General features: G+C 48.8%; 7 protein-coding genes across 7 annotated transcripts; 2 read left to right on the forward strand and 5 right to left on the reverse strand.

The window, feature by feature from the left end:
* Window positions 1–593: 593 nt before the first annotated feature.
* Window positions 594–1,548, forward strand: BDV27DRAFT_170016 (major facilitator superfamily domain-containing protein; the record flags this gene model as incomplete). The annotated part of the gene is made up of 3 exons (XM_032075185.1): window positions 594–820; window positions 883–1,324; window positions 1,384–1,548. The coding sequence occupies 3 exons, from the start codon at window positions 594–596 to the stop codon at window positions 1,546–1,548; spliced, it is 834 nt and encodes a 277-aa protein (XP_031933362.1).
* A 24-nt stretch (window positions 1,549–1,572) lies between these two features.
* On the reverse strand, window positions 1,573–3,825 carry BDV27DRAFT_170017 (uncharacterized protein; the record flags this gene model as incomplete). The annotated part of the gene is made up of 5 exons (XM_032075186.1): window positions 1,573–1,929; window positions 1,990–2,356; window positions 2,415–3,021; window positions 3,080–3,714; window positions 3,794–3,825. The coding sequence occupies 5 exons, from the start codon at window positions 3,823–3,825 to the stop codon at window positions 1,573–1,575; spliced, it is 1,998 nt and encodes a 665-aa protein (XP_031933363.1).
* A 256-nt stretch (window positions 3,826–4,081) lies between these two features.
* Window positions 4,082–6,691, reverse strand: BDV27DRAFT_119593 (glycosyltransferase family 2 protein). The gene is made up of 2 exons (XM_032064900.1): window positions 6,137–6,691; window positions 4,082–6,069 (listed from the first exon to the last, which is right to left on the reverse strand). Exons 1-2 carry the CDS (start codon window positions 6,348–6,350, stop codon window positions 4,634–4,636), a joined length of 1,650 nt encoding a protein of 549 aa, XP_031933364.1. The 5' UTR covers window positions 6,351–6,691; the 3' UTR covers window positions 4,082–4,633.
* A 1,242-nt stretch (window positions 6,692–7,933) lies between these two features.
* BDV27DRAFT_170018 (glutathione S-transferase family protein) lies at window positions 7,934–9,118 on the reverse strand (the record flags this gene model as incomplete). Its single annotated transcript, XM_032075187.1, has 3 exons — window positions 7,934–8,954; window positions 9,033–9,062; window positions 9,093–9,118. 3 exons carry the CDS (start codon window positions 9,116–9,118, stop codon window positions 8,300–8,302), a joined length of 711 nt encoding a protein of 236 aa, XP_031933365.1. The 3' UTR covers window positions 7,934–8,299.
* An 884-nt stretch (window positions 9,119–10,002) lies between these two features.
* Window positions 10,003–12,762, reverse strand: BDV27DRAFT_78773 (putative C6 transcription factor). The gene is made up of 6 exons (XM_032077593.1): window positions 12,526–12,762; window positions 12,340–12,451; window positions 12,225–12,280; window positions 11,707–12,167; window positions 10,734–11,647; window positions 10,003–10,683 (listed from the first exon to the last, which is right to left on the reverse strand). Exons 1-6 carry the CDS (start codon window positions 12,585–12,587, stop codon window positions 10,180–10,182), a joined length of 2,109 nt encoding a protein of 702 aa, XP_031933366.1. The 5' UTR covers window positions 12,588–12,762; the 3' UTR covers window positions 10,003–10,179.
* A 995-nt stretch (window positions 12,763–13,757) lies between these two features.
* Window positions 13,758–15,154, reverse strand: BDV27DRAFT_170021 (aromatic ring-hydroxylating oxygenase subunit alpha; the record flags this gene model as incomplete). The annotated part of the gene is made up of 2 exons (XM_032075188.1): window positions 14,243–15,154; window positions 13,758–14,187 (listed from the first exon to the last, which is right to left on the reverse strand). Exons 1-2 carry the CDS (start codon window positions 15,007–15,009, stop codon window positions 13,758–13,760), a joined length of 1,197 nt encoding a protein of 398 aa, XP_031933367.1. The 5' UTR covers window positions 15,010–15,154.
* Window positions 15,155–15,766: 612 nt separating this feature from the next.
* Window positions 15,767–17,619, forward strand: BDV27DRAFT_140487 (amino acid permease-domain-containing protein; the record flags this gene model as incomplete). Its single annotated transcript, XM_032069662.1, has 3 exons — window positions 15,767–16,317; window positions 16,422–16,887; window positions 17,143–17,619. The coding sequence occupies 3 exons, from the start codon at window positions 15,767–15,769 to the stop codon at window positions 17,617–17,619; spliced, it is 1,494 nt and encodes a 497-aa protein (XP_031933368.1).
* Between the last annotated feature and the right edge of the window lie 1,862 nt (window positions 17,620–19,481).

Raw genomic sequence — 19,481 nt, forward strand, 5'->3', positions numbered from 1 at the left:
TGTTGTGAGTCATGGAGGAAACTGGCAAAGGCCCTTCAGCGCCCCACACAAAAGCAGAGGCTCCATTCCCTACCACAACCGAGAGCGAGTCCTCATGTCCCCATGACGATGTTGTGGATGGTTGGAGAGGATGGATAGTCGTGGGAGCCGCTGCTTGCTCGCTGTTTGTTTATCTCGGCATCATTTACTCCTGGGGAGTTTTGCAAGTTCAGCTACTAGAATCGACCTCCTCTTCCTTGACGACATTGACATTTGTCGGCTCTCTGGCTACGTCCTTCATGGTGTCAATCAGTATCCCGGTAGGACTGATAATTCGGAGATGGGGATATCAACGAACTGCTTTAGTTGGAGCAGTGCTTATGGGCCTAGGAGAATTCCTGGCGAGCTGGGTAACTAAGCACGTTGGTGCATTGTTTGTTACTCACGGTATCATCTTCGGTGTCGGCGGAGGCCTGACGATTCTGGTATGATTCCCATTAACTATATTCAATAATTGATGTTATTTCTTTCTATCCGCTATGCTGTTGTCGCAGTAAGCAATATTGGGCCATTTCTTATCTCACAAATTCAACCAGGCTTGTTCGACTGCCCCGATGCAATGGTTCGAGAAGCACCGCGGGCTAGCCGTCGGAATCGTCTTTGGGGGTGGGAGTCTAGGCTCTGCTATCATGAGTATTGCAACCAACATGATGGTGAAGCAATTGCCACTTGAATGGATATTCCGTGTTCTCGCGTTTCTGCTGTGGGGTGTGTGTACTCCAGCCGCATGCCTTATCCGACAGCCATCTCATGCGAAGAACTCCGTCCCACGCCCGCAATGGTGAGAATTGCCTATTGTACTGTCAAACCCCAGAAGGAATTCTGACATTCTGGGCCGTACAGGTATCGTTTCCGCGAAAAGGAGTTCCTTATCTTATTCGTCGGCACCGGGCTGGCTTGCTTTCCCCTTTTTGTTCCCCCATACTTTATTCCTATCTTTGCGCGGTCGGTTACCCATTCTCAGCATATCGCGGTCATCATGTTGGCCATTTGGAATGTCGCCTCCACCATGGGACGGGTCCTGGCCGGCTACTTATCAGACTCAGTTTTGGGTCCGATCAACAGTCTGATCCTCTCACTCATATTGGCCGGGCTCAGTGCTCTTGTCATCTGGCCTTTCTCTAGTACAACGGGCGTGTTATCCGTATTCATTGTACTAAATGGGTTCGGATGTGGAGCGTTTTTCAGTCTAGTTCCCAGCACTATAGGCGCGATGTTTGGCGGCAAGAACACACTTGGGATACTACCGATCATCTGGGCAGGATGGTTCGTGGGCTTCTTCTTTGTAAGCTGATGACATCCTTCACTTGCTCTAAATCATGATGTTGTACTAATCCGGCACAGGGGTCACCCATTGCATCCGGAATTTATTCGCTTTCCGGGAAAGCGGACAATATCGAGGCATATCGGCCAGCGGCATACTATGCAGGTGCTATGTCCATAGTTGGCCTTCTTTTCACGATCGTTCTGCGCTCGATGTATTCAACGCACTTGCTCGTTAAAGTATGATGTTGCGACTTTGCCGCAGAGCTATCATCCTGAGACTAGTGCAAGATCGATGTCCTCCAACGTAGGCCACCACTGTGACCATGCGCCCTGTTCATGAGAATAAGTGCTGACCTCCGTAAGCAGATGAGTGAGCGGTGCACTAAGATTATCCGACTCAGAGCTAGGGACCATCCGTTGTGCGGGCTGACTATATGTCGCTCCTGGGCTTGCCCCCTCGGCTCCTTCGATCTCTTGTATATGCTGGTTCGATCGGTCAACAACTCTGAACTCGTGTATGGATTGGTGAAGATGATCGAAGTCCTGCCGAGTCTTTCCCAGGTATCTTCCCCTGTCAGCGGAAGCGCGCTCGTATAAGAGCGAGGCATGTTTGAGTGTAGATACCTAATGGAACGTTAGAGTTTCGTCATGCAAGAAATATAATTCGATAGCAAAGAGACGCACCCATGCCTCTCCCAGCTTCCAGACGTGTCGAAACTCTTCCAAGTAAGCAAGACAAAAGTTCATCAGCTGTTCAGCCTGAGGGCTACGACCAAGGTTCATGCGAGGAAATCGGTAGATGTAGAGATTCATATACGACGCGGAAAAAGCACAGAATCCAACAAAGGGAGTCATCAGATGGGCTCCACATTCTGATGCTTCGTGTAAAAGCCTTGCAATGTGTTCCGCTGCAGTGAACAGCTCTAGTGCGCTTGACTCCCACCAGCCAACCGGGGCTTCCGCTTCGAGCAGAGGGTGGTCCACAGGTCCCCTCGGGCCCGACTCCGCGGTTGGCATGAATGGAAAATATTCACGGTGGAGCATAAGAGTGCTATATACAAACACGCATTAGTCTTACTGTAGTGGGTTGAGAAACTAGGGCGGCCAACCTCAGATAATAAAGAAGATTGATATAAGTAAATGACTCTCCATATCCCAAGGTCATGTGGATCGCAACACTGTTACTCGGGTAGTGAAGGCGATCATGTTGGCCAGCCCTCCACCTTTCCAACTGGGCCTTAGTTCTAGACCACGGAGACCCTGGGACCCAAGGGCAATTCTCTGGGGCGCACATCCCCGGTGCCCGACGTCCGTCGTTAAAGATAAAAGTCATTACTTGTGCCCAGATATCAAAGCCAGAAACTAAAATCTCGTAGCACTGGGTTATATCAAGATGGCCCGACGGCAGACGCTCAGACCAGGTGAGGTTTTGCCCTGTGTGCCCGGGATAAAGGCTTACGTTGGTGCCAAAGGCAAATTCCACGGTACTCAAAGGCCGCGAGACTTTCAACTTTTCCATCTCCGACATGGGAAGCATGGGTGGGTTGTAAGTGCCCGAGCTGATCATACGGTCCATGATAAAACAGGCCCAAATCGTTCTATTCTCTATGCCCGGAGCGACCGTATCTTTTGCTACACCCGGGTTGATGTCAGTATCGAGGGGATACGGGGCAATACGTCGACTTTGTATGGATTGCATGATTCGGATTGCGATACCTAGTATACCCGTTCAGCCTTGCAATTATCCCACGGAGGCGCTTCCGAGATGACGTACCGCAGTAGACCCACGCCTTATGGAAGTCCCGACATCCCCACTCGTAGAGTGCCATCATCAGGAGTGCCTGAACGACTTGTATATCAGGTGGCTGGAGAATGAGCTCTGAGAGGCTCTGCCGGATGTAGTATTCATAATGCTTACTGGGCAGCAAACTGTTTGCCCAAGATGGGTTGAGCAACGATAGTTGAGTTTTCGTTACCAGAAGGGTAACACCGAGAAGGACTTTCGTCTCCTTCGAGCACTCCGACTGGAACGCTTGCATGAGGGTTGGGAGATGAAGAATTCCCAGCTCCGGGAATTTGTTCGTAAAAACATTCAACGACTTGAGGATCACACTTGTCGGAAGACTAGCGAGATGTTCGTCGATCTGTGAGATGTCCACCTCACCGCTGAAACATTCCGGTGTTAAATGTGGTCTATTGTGTCCATTATCTGATGAGACCGGCTGTGATCTTGTTTGTTCTTCGTGATCATCCTTTTGATCGTCATTCCTACGCCGTAACTGGCCTCGCCTTCGGGAAACCCTCGAGGCTACATGTCTCGGTCTGGTAAGAACGCAACCAGGAATCTCCGATTTCTGACACTTCTGACATGGTGGACTACCGGTGTTGACACACTTAATTTTGGATTTTCTGCACCATCGGACCTATGGGTGAGCTCCGGGTTGACCTCTAGTTTACCGAGGGTAATGTTGATTGATGTACTACTCACCGGCAAAACGCGCACGAAAGACTCGAACGCATACTTCCGCTTGCTAGTCTCCGTTGCCAGGAAAGCACTGTTTTGACTGCCAAGAAACCCGATCAATGAGACTTTCAGAGGAGCGGGGATGAGTTTCGGATTTGAAGAGAGTAGTTGAGAAAAAGTACTACGAAAAGTTCATTCCCGATGCCAAACCCGAGGCTGTCACATGACCAGGCCTATACGCTCTCGTAACGGACATGAATTAGAAAATGAGAATTAAAAAAAAATTTAAATTTAAATTTAAATCTACACCAATGAACAGCTATTGCATAAATTCGCTATCTAGGTAAGCACTCTGGTCTATAGCAAGTCAGGTAGCTGGGGGTTAGAGATTGTGAAAATCAGGACAGCGAGATTAACAAACAGATAATAGATAGATAGAGCAGACAACATAAATTCAGAGACATATTAGACATGCACTACGCTTATACTGCCTTTCTGATTAGCACCAAGTAGCAATGTCAGTGAAACGATCAACCTCGGGTAACATCACAACATTCCGCATTGGAAAGAGCCCTCCTTAAGGCTACTATTATAGCAATAGTGCGAGGGTTAGCAACGCCCTGAAGTCCGGCAGTGCCAGGCAAAACAAGAATAAGCACCACAGTGGGCGTTATTGGACAACATCGAGTCTACATTTAGAACCATTCTTTGCTAACCAGTACGGTCATCTAAGATGCCCGCGCTGGATAAACGGGAGGGCTGAACAGGTACGCAACCGGCACCCAATGGTTAGTAATGGTCAGATAGCAAATGTGCAACAGTGGCGGCCAGGCAACGGTGGTAAGTAAACGCGTGGTCAATAGCTCACTGTCGATAGTGGTCAGTGTCGTCCATGTTGACAATAACATCGCAGCAATTGTAGCGACAAGCAGGCAGATGCTTTGCAAAATGCCGTTTTGCCACAGATCCTGGTATAGCATTTTGTAAAATGAAGACTTCGTGATGCGATTCCAGGAGTTTTCTTTGCTTCCGGTGACAAATGATCCTTTGGGAGCGCTCGAAATGAAATGAAATCGTATGACAGCAGATAGATGTGCTACAGAGCGAGGCAATCAGTCGGGTTAGTCGTGTGGTTATCATACATATATCAATCGCAGAAACAAGTGGGTAAAATGGGACTTTCTTACCGCCAGCTAGCCAACTATTTTCCAGCTGCGAAAATGGGGAACCTCGGATTCCCGCATGGGCAGTCTGGAGCCAGCCGTACGCCCACATTGTAGAGACATGAAGCAAGCCCAGGATCACCTGAGTCTTAATCAGGAATAAAGAAGAGGCGGGGATGAGTGACCGGGACATTAAAAGCCAAGGAACAGCACCAAATCCGATGATGTGGCCTAGCAAGCCTAGAGTGATGGCCAAACCACCGCATGCAATGCTCCACTGAAGGTTCCGTGGCATGGAACTGTTAGTCGGTGGCCGTAATGCAAACAGCTGCTGGGAATGCCCAATGTGCCATCGGTTTCTCTGAGCAATGTGCCCTTCGAGGGATGTGGGAACAAGCCCGAATTGCAGTGGCTCTTGTACCTGGACAGTACGGTAACCCATGCCCCGTAAGATCAGGGAAAGCTGCCAATCTTCCGAAAATGAAAAAGTGGGATATCCACCAATATCAATGATTGCGTTGCGCCGGAACACCGCTCCGGACCCTGCATCAATAGCACGCCCACAGCGGTCTAGTTCGGCGTTCTGGCAGGTGTAAAAATGAAGGCGAGATTGCGAGAGAGGGTCACCAGCAGGAAGATTGTCAAAATATTGCCGGGTAGTGACCAACGCTGCCTGGGGGCTTAGAAGCAAGTGGGGAAGTGTTGCTCTGAGAAGCTCTGGCTTTGGGATAGAATCCGCATCCAGAATAGCACAGAACTCCGGTGGAGTATCCTTCTGAACAGTGAATAGTGCATAGTTCAGGTTTCCGGCTTTGGCAAATACTCGGCCTGACTGCCTGCCGCGTGTGTGATAGAAGAGGTAAGGCCACTTAGTGTGCAACTCTGAGATGGCATCACGCAGCTCGGTTGAAGCGCCATCGTCAAGGACACGTATCGTTAGCTGAGACTCTGGGTAGTCCATAGTGCAGGCAGCGCGAACGGTGGCCAAGATCACACTAACTGGCTCACCGCAGCAGGGGATCAAGACATCGACTCGTGGCAGATTTTGGCTACCCCGGAGCCGTAGCCTTTTTCGCGGGCCGCGTTCAGGTTCCCCACCGGCCGCAACGGTGAGGCGCTGATCTTGATAAGACAAGCCTGGTCGGCGATTAGCATTATAGAGCTCCGTATCCCGGCTTAAGAGCAAGGCATGTATTGAACTTACGACCAAATATAGCTTCCACAGCCAACATTAACCACATTTGCCAGGATTTCTGAGGCTCCAGCAAAATTGTAAGTAAGCGGACAAGATAATAGACATTAGCAGTCCATATTGCCGCTCGAGCTGTATGGTAGAGATACTTGCGGTATCGCTGTCCCGACCTCATTCGCGAGTCAGGCGGAAGTTCTTCGATCTCGCCGACATATTCAGAAATCATTTCTTGCTGGCACAATGCCAATAAACAGTCCCGTCGTCTATTCGAAGTTGATCGGCTGTTTCCCCTTGTTGATGTCTCAGCAATCGATGGCGTATCCCCTGCTTTGTTCTTCTGCTCTTTGTCTAAACTCCGCGCATGATGAGCATGAGTCTCTATCCCAGTCTTTGAGATGAACCGGAATAGGGGTAAACAGGCATTTCGCACGAAAAAAAAATAAATAAGTTGCTCCTGAGGAAAGGTCGGTGTGGCTTTGGCTTTGTTCTAGAATTTACCATTGGCGGCCCACTAATTCCCCATTCGGGGAAATTCTAGATCACCAGCAGGCGGCAACCCTAATTATGTTTAAAAGGGGGCGCCCATTGAACGCTGCCTTTCCGTCAACATCCGGTATGAGGATAGTAACGAGGCTAAGCATTGACCCGGTATTGACTCAAGTGAACTGGAAGAACGAGAAGTGTTCTCCCCACAGTCTTCGTGGGTGGAGTTCACTCAATTCGTTCCATCACGTTGCTCCTCGCGCGCCAGGGAAGCCAAACAGGGCAGCATTTACGGTCAACTATAGACTAATGTTGCAAGCGTGCCGATTCGTTTCGTGGTTCAACAGGTTCATATTCCGTTTGTTGCCGAAGGAGACTCCCTTCCTGCAACCTTTCCGCTGATTCTGGGAAACAACCAAGCAGTTATGCGGGGGAGATGTTGGGGTGTTAGATGAGAGTTCTTTAGGTGATAGGACTAGTGGTGCAATATTCGCCAGTCCTTTGGCCACGGTCCAAGGAATTCGACATAAGAACACCCAAAAGTGAAAGAAAACCACCCCGCCCTCCCCACCTTTCCCAGACGTGGCATCTCACTGCGAATCTAAGACTAAGTAGCTCCTTCAAGTGAGTTATGCGAACCATCATATAGATGGAACCATACCAAATTCAGTGTCTCAAATACAGGCTATTTCGGACAGACACCATACCTCCTGAATACCAAATACACACCCCAAAAGTACACCCCGGATGTCTAGTAAGCGACATACCGAAGGCCAAAAATAGTGATCGGACACTAATGTTTTGACGCCACGGCTGGCATCCGCACCACTAGGCTTATTTAGGTTAGGTGGCTTATCCTCTCGGGGATCGGAAGCAGTATCTGCCGTCTCTTTATTTTGTTCTGTGTCAAAGAGAATATGACCTCGGCATAGTATTATTAGTGTAACAGTGACTCGCGACTAATTCTCTCTATTCGAAAGATGTAAAATTGATCATAACTGAATGTTATAGAGGGCTTCGCTTTAAGCTTGGAACATGCCAGTGATGGTTTGGCTGGTGGTGCCTGCGAGGATTGCTGAAATATATATTTCTTGAATCACGGCGACGCTCATATGCTACCAGATAAGTTTGCCCTAGACCTTCTTGTTGTCATATTCTCCATGACGTTGTTTTGCTTTTCTGTTGCAATAAGCACAGCTCTCTGGTGGGACTGAGGACCTGAGGGCTACTCAATGTTATATGCTAAAATATAGCAATGAATCTCATCCATTGGTGGTTTGACGCTTGTCGACTAACAAGGTAATTCCTGGAACGGAATAGGAAGTGATAAACTACGCTAAGCCCCTTCCGGTGGGTTTTGGCCGCCTTTGGACGCTTCTTTCCCTTTACGGCAAAATCTATATCATACACAGTATAGGGTGTAAGCTGACCTTAGCGAATAGGCATGTTGTGTCAGAAATCTACTAAAAAGCGTGCTTTCGCTACTTTAGTCGGCCTACAAGAACAATAGCATCCGCAGAAATAAATTATAGATCGTATTTGATCTATAGTTGATAGTATAGGAAGGATTGATGCCGCTGTTTTCGTGTTCTGTTGTTATCTGGAGAACTTCGCCGTGAAGGAAAACCACTTTTGCCCCGCTGAGGCAGTCTGACGAGTCGTACAGCAACCTCGTGGACCAGAGGTAGTCATCTATGCAACCTTTGCGTACTTCTCCAACGCGAGCTGTAGTCTTTCCCACCGTGCCTCATGCCATTTCTGCAGTTCACCCCATTCAGGAAGCGATACTTTCGCAAACTGCAGCCAACCACCAACGATGAAATCAGCATACGATACGGTATTGCCCTCCAAAAATGGACCCTCTGTATAGCTGTGTAACTTGGCCAACTCGGTGAGAGCGGATTTGAATCCTTCCAGAGTAATCTGTCCGGCCTTCCCAGTGACCGTCAGCTCATCCCAGCCTTTCACCCCGGCTCTGGCCGCAAAGGTCGCATGGGACACCTCCGCCGTCTCCGGATCCAAAGGCATGCCATGGAAGAAAAGGATCACAAAGCGCGAGAAAAGTGCATCCACGTGAGCGTTGAACGAGGCATGTAGACCTACGCTCGACGGGGGGAATAGCCGTGGTGCGTCGGGGTATGCTTTATCCAGGTAGAGTGCGATGTCGAACGAGTCTCCCAGCTTTTCGCTAGTGGAAGGATCTTCAACTATAGGCAGGGTATAGAATGGACTGCCATCGCTGAATGTCCGACTGGGCGGTACACCGAGCCTTTTGAGCGTTGATGCTACTTCGGGAAGATCCACCCATTCCGTCCGGTATGTTAAGCCTTTGAAGTTCAGCGCGTATCTTAGCGGTAGCGTTAGTTAGTTAGTGTCTTTCTCGCATGGTAACTTTGTTTTCAAGCGAATAGCGTTGAGAACCTACCGTGCTTTCCACGGATTGGGAGCGAAACACCTAACCAGCGGTCAGGATGCGATATCATACAAGATAATTGGTTGGGGAGAGTTCATGATTGATGTGGCAAGGGTTATGAGATAATTAACGGTCATAAAATGGACACTCAGGTCTTGAGAAGACTTTTACCAGTCTGCTTTTACTCGAACTAGAATGACTGACGTTCGTCCCCATCTTTCTTTCCCGCCACTCTTCATGTAACACTATATTCCTTGCTTCTCCCTCTGCCACTCAATTTGTGAGGTGGTCGCTTCCCCTCGGTCCACTGGGAAATGTGGTGGGGGAGCTAATGCCAGTTTTGCAGGAAGACTCTCCCTTTTTAATTTTTAATTTTAATTTTTTTTTTTCCCTTTCTTTCCCTCCCACGGACAAGCGCCGGATTATAGAGCGACATTTGTTGCGTTTCAGTCACATGTATTGAATAGATTCTACCAGACAATAATTCAGATATACGGAAGAGAGACAATTTCCAAGAACGAGAGCATGCTAATCATTAGTCCGATGGCATGCATGGCAAGCGATAGGCGATGGAACCCAAGAATGCAGCTGTGGAGACTTGTCTATTCCGTATTGGATCACGAAGTGATTCACAATGTGGGGTCATCACAGTGCACATTAGGCACGACTGTTTTGCTCCGATTACCATAACAGCCGTCTCTATAAGGCTGTACTATGGAGGCTGGTCTGCGAATGACGATTGCGAGAAACGGTTGCTGTATCGGAATCCAAGAGACGAGAAAAGGGTTCAATATGAAGGTGACCGGGCTAACGTCTTTGGGTATGGCGCGCGGCATTGAGAACTCCCCTTCACCGCCCGGGCAGACAACACGGCAAAATGAAGAGTCATGATGGGTACAAAATAGTTTATGCAAAGAGTTACGTAATCTGCACAATTCACCTGGCATAACACGTCGTGGACAAATATCAACAATTTCTCAAACTTCATCATATTTTCCTCGTATATTCGCTAGATCAAACCAGGTAAACTCCGCACCATCTAAGTCGTAGATACTAACAACGCTATAAAAGTACATGCAATTCTCATCTCATGTCATAGACCCGAACCTCATCAAGATACCAGCAGAAAGCTAAGCAGAACGCGAACGCGCACAAGGACTTAGAGATTCCCAATGTCCCACCAGGCGGAAAATCCGTCGATATTCCCCATGCCGGACTCGGGTTCTTGGTAATCCATATTATCCACATCTGGGAACTGGCCCGTCCAGAGCCATGGAGTATTCATCATGAGACTGTCAGCCGGTGCGACCAACTTGTCGGCGAATGCGAGGCTGTCCGGTGAAGATTGCACGGATGACATGTTGGCCACACTGGGTTGCATATGGACGGCCTGTCCGCCATCTGCCGTATTGACCGTGACTTCAGGTGACATGGCCACGATGACCTCCAGCGTAGAGCTTTCCCCGGCGTCGTCACGCGAAATGGCGGGTATCAACGTGGGATGCAATAAGCCACCAGAGATCTCCTGCGGCTCCGGCATGCAGTTTGTCTGGAGAAGGTCCCACATCAACGGGATACTCAGGTGAATTTTGGATGGCATCCAGTCGTAGTTCACGTTTTCCGAGCCGCATGCAATGCGTGTCATCTTGTCCAGAGTTTGGTCCTGAAAAGAATTTAGTATTGGATGTGGAATGTTTGATGCAGGGTATTTACCAGAGCTCTGCAGGCTGCAGAGAAAGGAACAAAACTTTTGAGAAACGTCCGACATTTATCGAAGTCAATTTTTGATTTTTGTTTAAGTCGCGGATCCGCTGCGCAACAATAATAAAGATGTACTGTCGCTGCAATCGCCGCGGCGTGCCCGAAAAAGGGATCAATCAGGCGCATTTTTCTTTCTGAGACCATATCAATCATGCGGACAAGCCAGGTCGCATGCAACACAACCAGCTCTGAAGACCGTCTCCAAAAGGCATTGGGGATGGAGAGATTCGGATTCGACTGTGATGCCACAATGTAGAGGAAAGGGTGGTTAAGTACAGTCAGAATGCAGTGATACGTGAACTGCGCTTTCAGCCATGGCGTCCAGTATCCCCGATTCATTCTCAGCTCCTCTGACCTCCGCTCGTAGAATCTGACTGAGTCGTATCGGTGGCACTGAGATAGCTTGTTCTCCACCTCAGTCAAGTCCGAGAGTATCATCGTGTACATTGAATCGTGGCGCCAGGGCTCCTTTAGTCGATTTTGTGCACAGTCGGACACATAGGTGCGAACTCTGCTCCAAACCCATCCGAAATGGACCGCCAGGCTCCAAATGCCTATGTCGTTGGGCGAGGAACACCCGATATCATCCCGCGGTAACTGGGGAGGCTTTGGTTCGAAATCTTTTGTAAATCCCCGGCCTCCACCGTGGGGAGCACAGAAAGGACGTAGGTTCTCGGCCGGGAGGCTGAGAAATCCATTTTGTTGGCCGTATGTCTGTTCCAGTGATTGAAGACTCCAAAACAAGCGTTTCTTTCGCTCAGTCAGAGGACTTTCAGGAGGATAGCCGGATTCCACGTCCATCATCGCGGACCGACAAAGCTGAAAAGCGAGACCAAGATGAAACCGACCGAGGTGCACGTCCCCGTCTATTTCCTGTTAGTAAGTGCATCGTCTATAACAGTCCTTTCTGAATAATCAATCATACCGATGAATGAAGAATACGAAAGCAGACATAGACTTTCGATGGTTTCGAGGTCCACTGTGCCATTTGCCACGCGAAGCATGATCAGCGTTCGCGCGGTATTTCCATAACGCTGCGACTGGCCCGGTTCACGCGAAAAGCGCGCGGCCAGCGCTAGGACGCTATAGATAAGCTCGTCAGATAGACTGCCCTTGTCCTCGAGATCTTCATAATCGAAGCACCATATCGGCTGCCGATGACAGTAATGGAAATACAGTTCCAAGGCTTTGCTGACTGCCGCTGAAGAGGGATGGGGGTTTGAGTCCTCATTATTGCTGAATCCAAAAGAAAAAGTACCTGACCCGGGAGAGAAGCGCTCAAAAGCTGGTTCGCCAGAAGGGGGGTTGCTGTTCTTGGAGTAGGGTGCCTCTGGTATATCGTCGAGCTCCTCGCGTTTTTGGTCTTGACGGGCCGCCTTGACCGGTCTAGAAAGAAGGGTCAGAAGAACATTCTGACGGAGCGGGTTGCAGTATACTCTCTACCTGGAGCCACTTAGGATGAGATTTACCTTCTCTTCCAAAGATGCCAGCCGGTCTTCCTAAGATATTTGTGAATCCATGTCCAATCAGTAGATGATGGGAGAGATTTGTTACATACAGATTGTCCACCCCGCGATGCCCTCCGGGCCGACGTATAGAGACACGGCTGATTTAGGCGGACGCAGTTTGAACAAGACGGCCTTTCTGCCGGACAACGAGTTTTCTTTCTCCTGTAGATATAGGTTGTTGGCGTCTACAAGAGAACAAAACGAAGAACAGGCGGGGCGTTTGGGAAGCGACTTACCTGCAGTTCAGGCAGGCCTCATGTGAACGCAACCTCCCACGATTGCTCTCCCGTGTCATCATACTCGCTGCAAACAAAAGACAAGAGACATGGTTGAAAGAAGTGAGGTACAATGACCATAAGGAATAGAGAAAGTTAATCAAAGGATATAGCTCTACGGTGATGTAAGGGGCTATGATAAATACCCCCGCAATGGCCAGTCATGGTGAATCCAGCGTGTAGCAGGGAAGAACGAAGGAGGGGGGGAAAGGAAAAAGAAAAAAAAATAATATCAAATAATAATAATAAAAACCCACCGAATGCAAAAAAGGAGGGTAGGAGAATTCCCGATAAGATCCCGAATACTTGCAATGGAGTTGACGCTGCAGCTGTCGATAGAAAGGGCAAATGACAGCCTCGTGACCCCGCCCTGGTTTGGCCCTAAGACGACGCCAACCCGTGGATCCAGTCTGAGATTGCAGGATCTAGATTCCCACCCAGACTTTTCATTCTTGGAACTTTTCCTTGAAACGGTTAAAAGTTCCCTGCGAGCAATTACTAGCCGCTTCCCCCACATAAACTATTGTTAGACTTCTCTTTTATTTTTATGGATTTCCTCTCTCTTTTGGTGACTACCCGCCACTAGCATGTAGAATAGGTATCGCAAACATTCCCGCAGAATTCCTGACAGGGGGTCCGTGAATTGGAGTTTTAACTCCTTCTGGACACTTTTACGGAAAGGGAATGAGAAAAGGCAGATCGTTCGTTCACAATCGTTGGATTACATATGATACTAGCCAACGAGTTGTCGATCTTTGAGAACCCCACCATTGAGTTCAGCATCGCTATCATGGAAATGCATATCTAATCAGGGAATTACCTATCTATTACGTTCAGACAATGAAGGGCAGCGGAGATCTCCAAAAAAACAAAAAAACAAAAAAAAAAATTGAAAGAAAGCCAGCCCAACCACACCAGATTGTCTTATCTAGCTCAGAATTATACAGTATGGAACCCCGCATAGCATCTATGTTTGTGAATGATAAGTCAAAAAATGATATCATAATAACTGTCTAGGTACTATGCACTGTAGACTCCAATGTAGCAATCACACGCCACTCTGACCGTGATATTCCTGTAAGCAATGATGTGGTCAAAAGAAAAAAAAAGAATACTCCTGAAATATGATGATCCGCTATTCCCCTTGCGACCCAAAAAGAAAAATGCAACGCTAGACAATTAGATATGCAATTCTAAAAGACAAGAGTTTCTTTAGGTTGGCAGCCGCCACCACAGCACCCGCCGGCCGATGTTGAGCCCTTGGACTGAGCATCCAGCTTGTTACAGAAGGTCATGTCTTCCTCGCTGGTGGTGGCGGCTGTGGGGAGTGTTTGGCGAGTTGGCCAGATCTCGCGACCTGCTTCCTGCTCTTTCTTGTAGTGCTCCTTAACAAGCTCGCGCACAACCATCTGGAGGTCGAGGGATCCCTTCTCCGTGTGATCACTCAGGTTCTTCTGGGCGTTTGTGCAGAGGTCTTTGTCCTCGGACATGATCTGCTTGTACGTTTGGTTAATCAGCTCGAAATCCTCGTCGCTGGAGTTCTTGTTGCGGTAAACCTCAAATCGCATCGTGCATTTGGTGGCGGAGGTCGGCACAAATCTCTGCATGAAGAAGAAGTGGGGGCTATCCAAGGGTCAGTGTGGCTGATCGGGGAGCAGAGAAGGTTGCAAGGACTTACAAAACAGTCATAGAAGCGTTAGGAAAGTAATAGGTGCTGGCAGCTCTCAAACCACGGGCAATCTGCTCCGGAGTGGAGTTAGCGTAGTCGATGGTGCTGTTATCCTTGGTATCGGCGTGGTAGCATTCATTATAGTTGTCGGCAAGGATCTTCCAGTTGTATTCGCCCTCCATCTCCCAGGTGTGGTCGAAGTTGTACTCATCCCAGTTGATGCCATTAAAACGGCCCTGCAAATCAACCTTGCTGAAATCATCTTCCCACGCAATCTCGGGCTGCTCCTTGGCGTCTAAGTTGGCCCATATGAAACCGTTGTTATCAACGTGGACATGAATCTGGAAAAGGCTATTCTTGCTCTTGTCGAATCCCTCGAGATCCTGGTAGCCAGGAGCCTTGGCAAGTTTGCCATTGAGGCCATACGACCAGCCGTGGTACTTGCATGCGAAGATTCTGGCCTTGCCCTCCCCTTCAGTCACCACGGGGAAGGCACGGTGCCGGCAGACGTTGTGGAAAGCGTTGTAGTTGCCATCCTTGTCGCGGACTAGGATAAATGGGTACCCGGCAATGTCATAAACCAAGTAGTCACCGGTGCTAGGGAGGCGCATCTTGTGGGTGATTAGCATCCACTTGCGGGAAAAGATCGCACGGCGCTCCAGCTCCCACATCTCGGGAGAGGTGTACCAGTTGGCAGGTAAGGCGGTCTTCGGCGGGGTAGCACCGGAGGAGGCGACCTCATCTTGGCCGAAGTAGTTCTTCCAGATAGAGGACATTTTGTTGATTGTTCTTCCGAGCTTGAAATTGGGGGATTAGATAGATCGGCTTGATAAAGCGAGGACGCGGTGCTGTTGGTTACTCTGGAATGACCCTTCAATTGTTCAAATATGGTCTGCCTTTTATATCCAGCAACGATTCTATTTCCCTTATCATCTGAACCAGCCTCCATTAAGGTTGCCCCGTGGGGATGGCCCAGACCAGTGGTTCGTACCGGTCACAGGATCGGGACGGAGTATACCAGCCGTGCGCCGGCCGACGGCTCTGAGGGCCGAGATAACTTTGCAGGTAGTCATGGAAAGGGAGCTACAGGATACTTGGCGCCCAGGTCCAGACCTGGGGAACGCCACACGGCATGGACGTTCCTGATGCCGTGTTTATCATTCGGAGAGATTCTAATTGGGTCGATTCTGGCTTGGCACTAACGGCAGAGAGGTCCCTTTACCCGGAATGGTCAAACTTTCCAGTTATCTGATTTGCCCTAAGGCCCCTTGAGGGAGAGATGTTTACTTTGATGTGAATCGTAATGACATTGTTTATGCTGCATGCCGTTTTTGCTTCACTCTATCGACTTGTAGGACTTGGCCCCTGGGTTGGGTATGTCATAGATCTTGGTATAAGTCTTTTAATGTATTCTGCACAGCGTGTATATTAAAACACTACCCCGGATTCTGTACTTCACTTGTTCTGCAGCTGTCGCTCATTTTATATACCGAAAGAAGATTGTTCGTCCCCTTGCCCCTTCCAGCCCCAGCGATGTCACCCCTAGAGGACACCATCAATCACCTGCATCCTGGTGACCCCGGACCAATGCCCGAGAAATCCGAGAAAGCGCCATCCCAGCACTCAAACCTATCTTCCGAATTTGTCACAGATATCCATCGCGGCACTATTTTGGGAAATGATGTCCACGCTGGACTGCAACGTAGACTCGGCAATCGACAGATACAGCTTGTCGCCATAGGTGGTTCCATTGGAACTGCCATATTCGTGACCATCGGAGACGCACTCCGTAAATCAGGCCCGGGTGGTCTATTGCTAGCATTTTTGATCTACAATGTCATGCTCGCTATGGTCAACAACTCCATGGCGGAGATGTCGACATACATGCCCGTGAGCGGTGGGTTCATCTATCTAGCCGGCAAATGGGTCGACGATGCGCTAGGCTTCATGGTCGGCTGGAACTTCTTCCTCTATGAAGCCATCATGATCCCTTTCGAAATCACAGCAATTAATATGGTGCTGTCCTTCTGGCGTAACGATATCCCCCCCGCGGCTGTCTGTGTTGCTTGTATTGTAATATACGCGTGAGGTTCCCAAATGCATCCGAGCCATATCCATGCGATCATCTCTTACCCAAGCGGTCTGGTTTAACCGGCCCCTGCGACTATGTGCTAAGACTTGTGTATAGTTGTATCAATGCCCTGGCCGTCAAAGGGTATGGCGAAGCCGAATTCTGGCTATCCGGCGGGAAAGTCATCCTGATATTTATCCTCTTCGCCTTTACCTTCATCACAATGGTGGGAGGTAACCCACAACATGATGTCTTCGGATTCCGTCATTGGCGCCACCCTGGTCCGTTCGCAGAATATCTGCACACAGACAACCTCGGACGATTCGAAGGCTTCTTAGCCGCGCTCTGGGCGGCTTCCTACACTTGTGTTGGTCCGGAATACATCTCGATGGTAGCTGCCGAAGCAAAGTATCCTCGTATCTACGTCAAAAATGCGTTCAAGACCGCTTACTGGCGATTCGGAGTCTTCTTCGTGGGAAGTGCTCTTTGCTGCGGTATCCTAGTCGCCTATAATGACCCAACTCTGGTCGCAGTGTACTCGGGTGAGTCTGAGGGTGCAGGAACTGCTGCTGCATCGCCATACGTAATCGCAATGGATAATCTAGGCGTCGGTGTATTGCCACATATTGTCAGCGCCCTCCTAGTGACGACTATTTTCTCTGCCGGAAACACGTACACTTACTGCGCTACGAGGAGCTTATATGGTCTTAGTGTTGATGGTAAGGCTCCAAAGTTCCTGAGCAAGTGTACGAGGGGAGGGGTGCCAATCCGCTGCGTCGCTGTAGTAATGGCGTTCCCCTTTCTTTCCTTCTTAACATTATCCAGCAGTGCGTCACAGGTCTTGACCTGGCTCATGAATCTGTTGACGGCAGCCGCTATTATCGATTATATCGTGATGTGTGTTACATATATTTGCTTTTATCGAGCATGTAACGCGCAGGGTTTCGACCGTTTCAAGCTTCCTTACAAGGGCTGGTTTCAGCCGTGGTGCGCCATTATCGGTCTTCTGTGGATGACGATGATTGTAACCTGTTACGGGTACACCAGCTTTACACCCTGGGATGTGACGACCTTTTTCACTCACTATACGATGCTCCTATTTGGAATCATTACGTTCGCCGGGTGGAAATTGTTCAAACGCACTAGACTATTGCGCCCAGACGAACTCGATCTTACGTTAGATGCTCCCGATATTACTGCATATGAAGAGGCCGCCAAAATCAGCAACCCGCCCATCGGGTTCTGGGCTGAACTCATTCAGCCTTTCAGGCCAGGAAGGAAAAAGACACAAGGGGAGCTAGACCATAGAGCTTGAAGCACTAGCTCATCTACAAGTATCTATAGGTGATGGTAACAAGAAGTATTGTATGACATGGGAAGGACTGTACTGATTGCTGTAGTGCCCTGCACTGATTATGTACATATGATTGGCCATGCTGTGAATGTGCCTGTCAGGAAACGATGTATACATTTGTTGTACCCTTGGCTTCTTAAAAGTTGTATATAGCAATGAATGAGAGGTATTCAAGTCTGACAGTAACTTTATCTAACCATTTAGTATGCGTGGCATTGAGTGTAGAATGACCTTGGTTTATTGAATCGCACCTGGTTTCTTACTGTCAACCTCCGTTAAAGAATGTTTCCCTGTCACAATAAAGTACTCCCTATTGATGACCATTGCCATAGATATATGGTTAATCATTACAAACATTAGTGTTCTCTTTACAACCTCCCCGGGAGGTCAATCCCTCCGCAGGCAGATCAGGTTTACACCCGGTCACATGAGCGGTTGAAACCCCAGAGTACATCTTTGGCCACACGGAAGATACTAGCAACCACCTTAGGGGGCAATCGGCGACATCTCTGCCCTGGAACCGGTGCTGGTTCGGCCCGTCGGTGCCGTATGAGCGCTAATGACGGTTCATAGATAGTGTATCCATGCCTCAAACAAAGTTGCTAGTTATCTTTCCAAGTTTATTTTTTAATGTCGGAACGTTAGCTGTCCAGGTTGAAGTCCTTAGCCCCAGTGATCTGCGCACTGTCTATGTTATATGAAGTCCTCTTCGGCACTTCATAAATCGGGAGCTTTCCCATCGACGAGGGCAATCGATTCCTAGAAACGAACGGCATCCTGAGGTGATACCCGCCTCCCCTGTCTCAAAGGACTAAAGAACTGCAAAGAGGGCGACAGAAACGTCGCCCTGCTAGAACCCTGCCAAAGGCAAGTCCACTATCTTATTACTTGCGATGTAACTCAGTATTGACACTGCCAGTATGAGATAGATGTGTTTGACCCTACGAATAACAAATAGCCTGGATAACCGCACAATACCGTCCGGCAATAGAAACAGGGTTGACTCTTAGGAATTATTCAATTCACGATCTCTAGTTTGATCTTTGGCACTCAGTCTCGAAGATCGGAAAGAAACGTCGCTATAGCTCATCGTGTTAAATTATTCTTTCGCATCCGAAACCAACAATTCTTGCCATGCCTTCGACTCTAGACAACATGTGATGTGTTGCTCAAGTTTGTAATTCTTGACAACTTCCTTTAGGTAATATTGATTCTCACTAGAACACCCAAAATTGCAAGAAAGATCTAGTATAGGTTCCCGTGTTTATTACGGACACCTATACCATGATAAGCTACAGTTCAGGTGAGAAACGCTGAACTGATAGGCGGGGGCATGCACATTACAGGTGCATCCTTCTTTTACCCAGCGGCAATTTTTGAAATGCGCAAAACTGCTACTAAAAGTTCGGATATTGATTCTCAAGCCATAAGCCCCAGAGTCGGCCTTCTCAGAGACAGGGATACCAGCGCTGAACACGAAACTCACAACGTCGCCATAATATTGGCTTTTTCTTCCTGAAGTTCTCTTTGAGATATCTGAGATAATCCGACCAATCCGGAATGGTTTTGTTGTCATAATTCAACGCCACTGCGTGAACGGCCTTCTATACCGATACCCGGCCCACCTTGAGCCATCTCCACCCCCGCAGCATTCCATGCACGGTCCGCGCTCGATCGACAGGATGCTGCAGCATGATAAGAGTGCATGATAAGCGAAAAACTGCAGACGTGGGCCGTCTAGAAGCCCGGAGGGCGGGTTTACTGGCTCACACTGCCAGCACAAACTGGAAGACAATTCCTAATCAGGGCATCCCTTCCCCGTG

This window comes from Aspergillus caelatus, assembly GCF_009193585.1.
Source record: "Aspergillus caelatus strain CBS 763.97 unplaced genomic scaffold BDV27scaffold_4, whole genome shotgun sequence".
Classification (NCBI taxonomy): Eukaryota; Fungi; Ascomycota; class Eurotiomycetes; order Eurotiales; family Aspergillaceae; genus Aspergillus; species Aspergillus caelatus.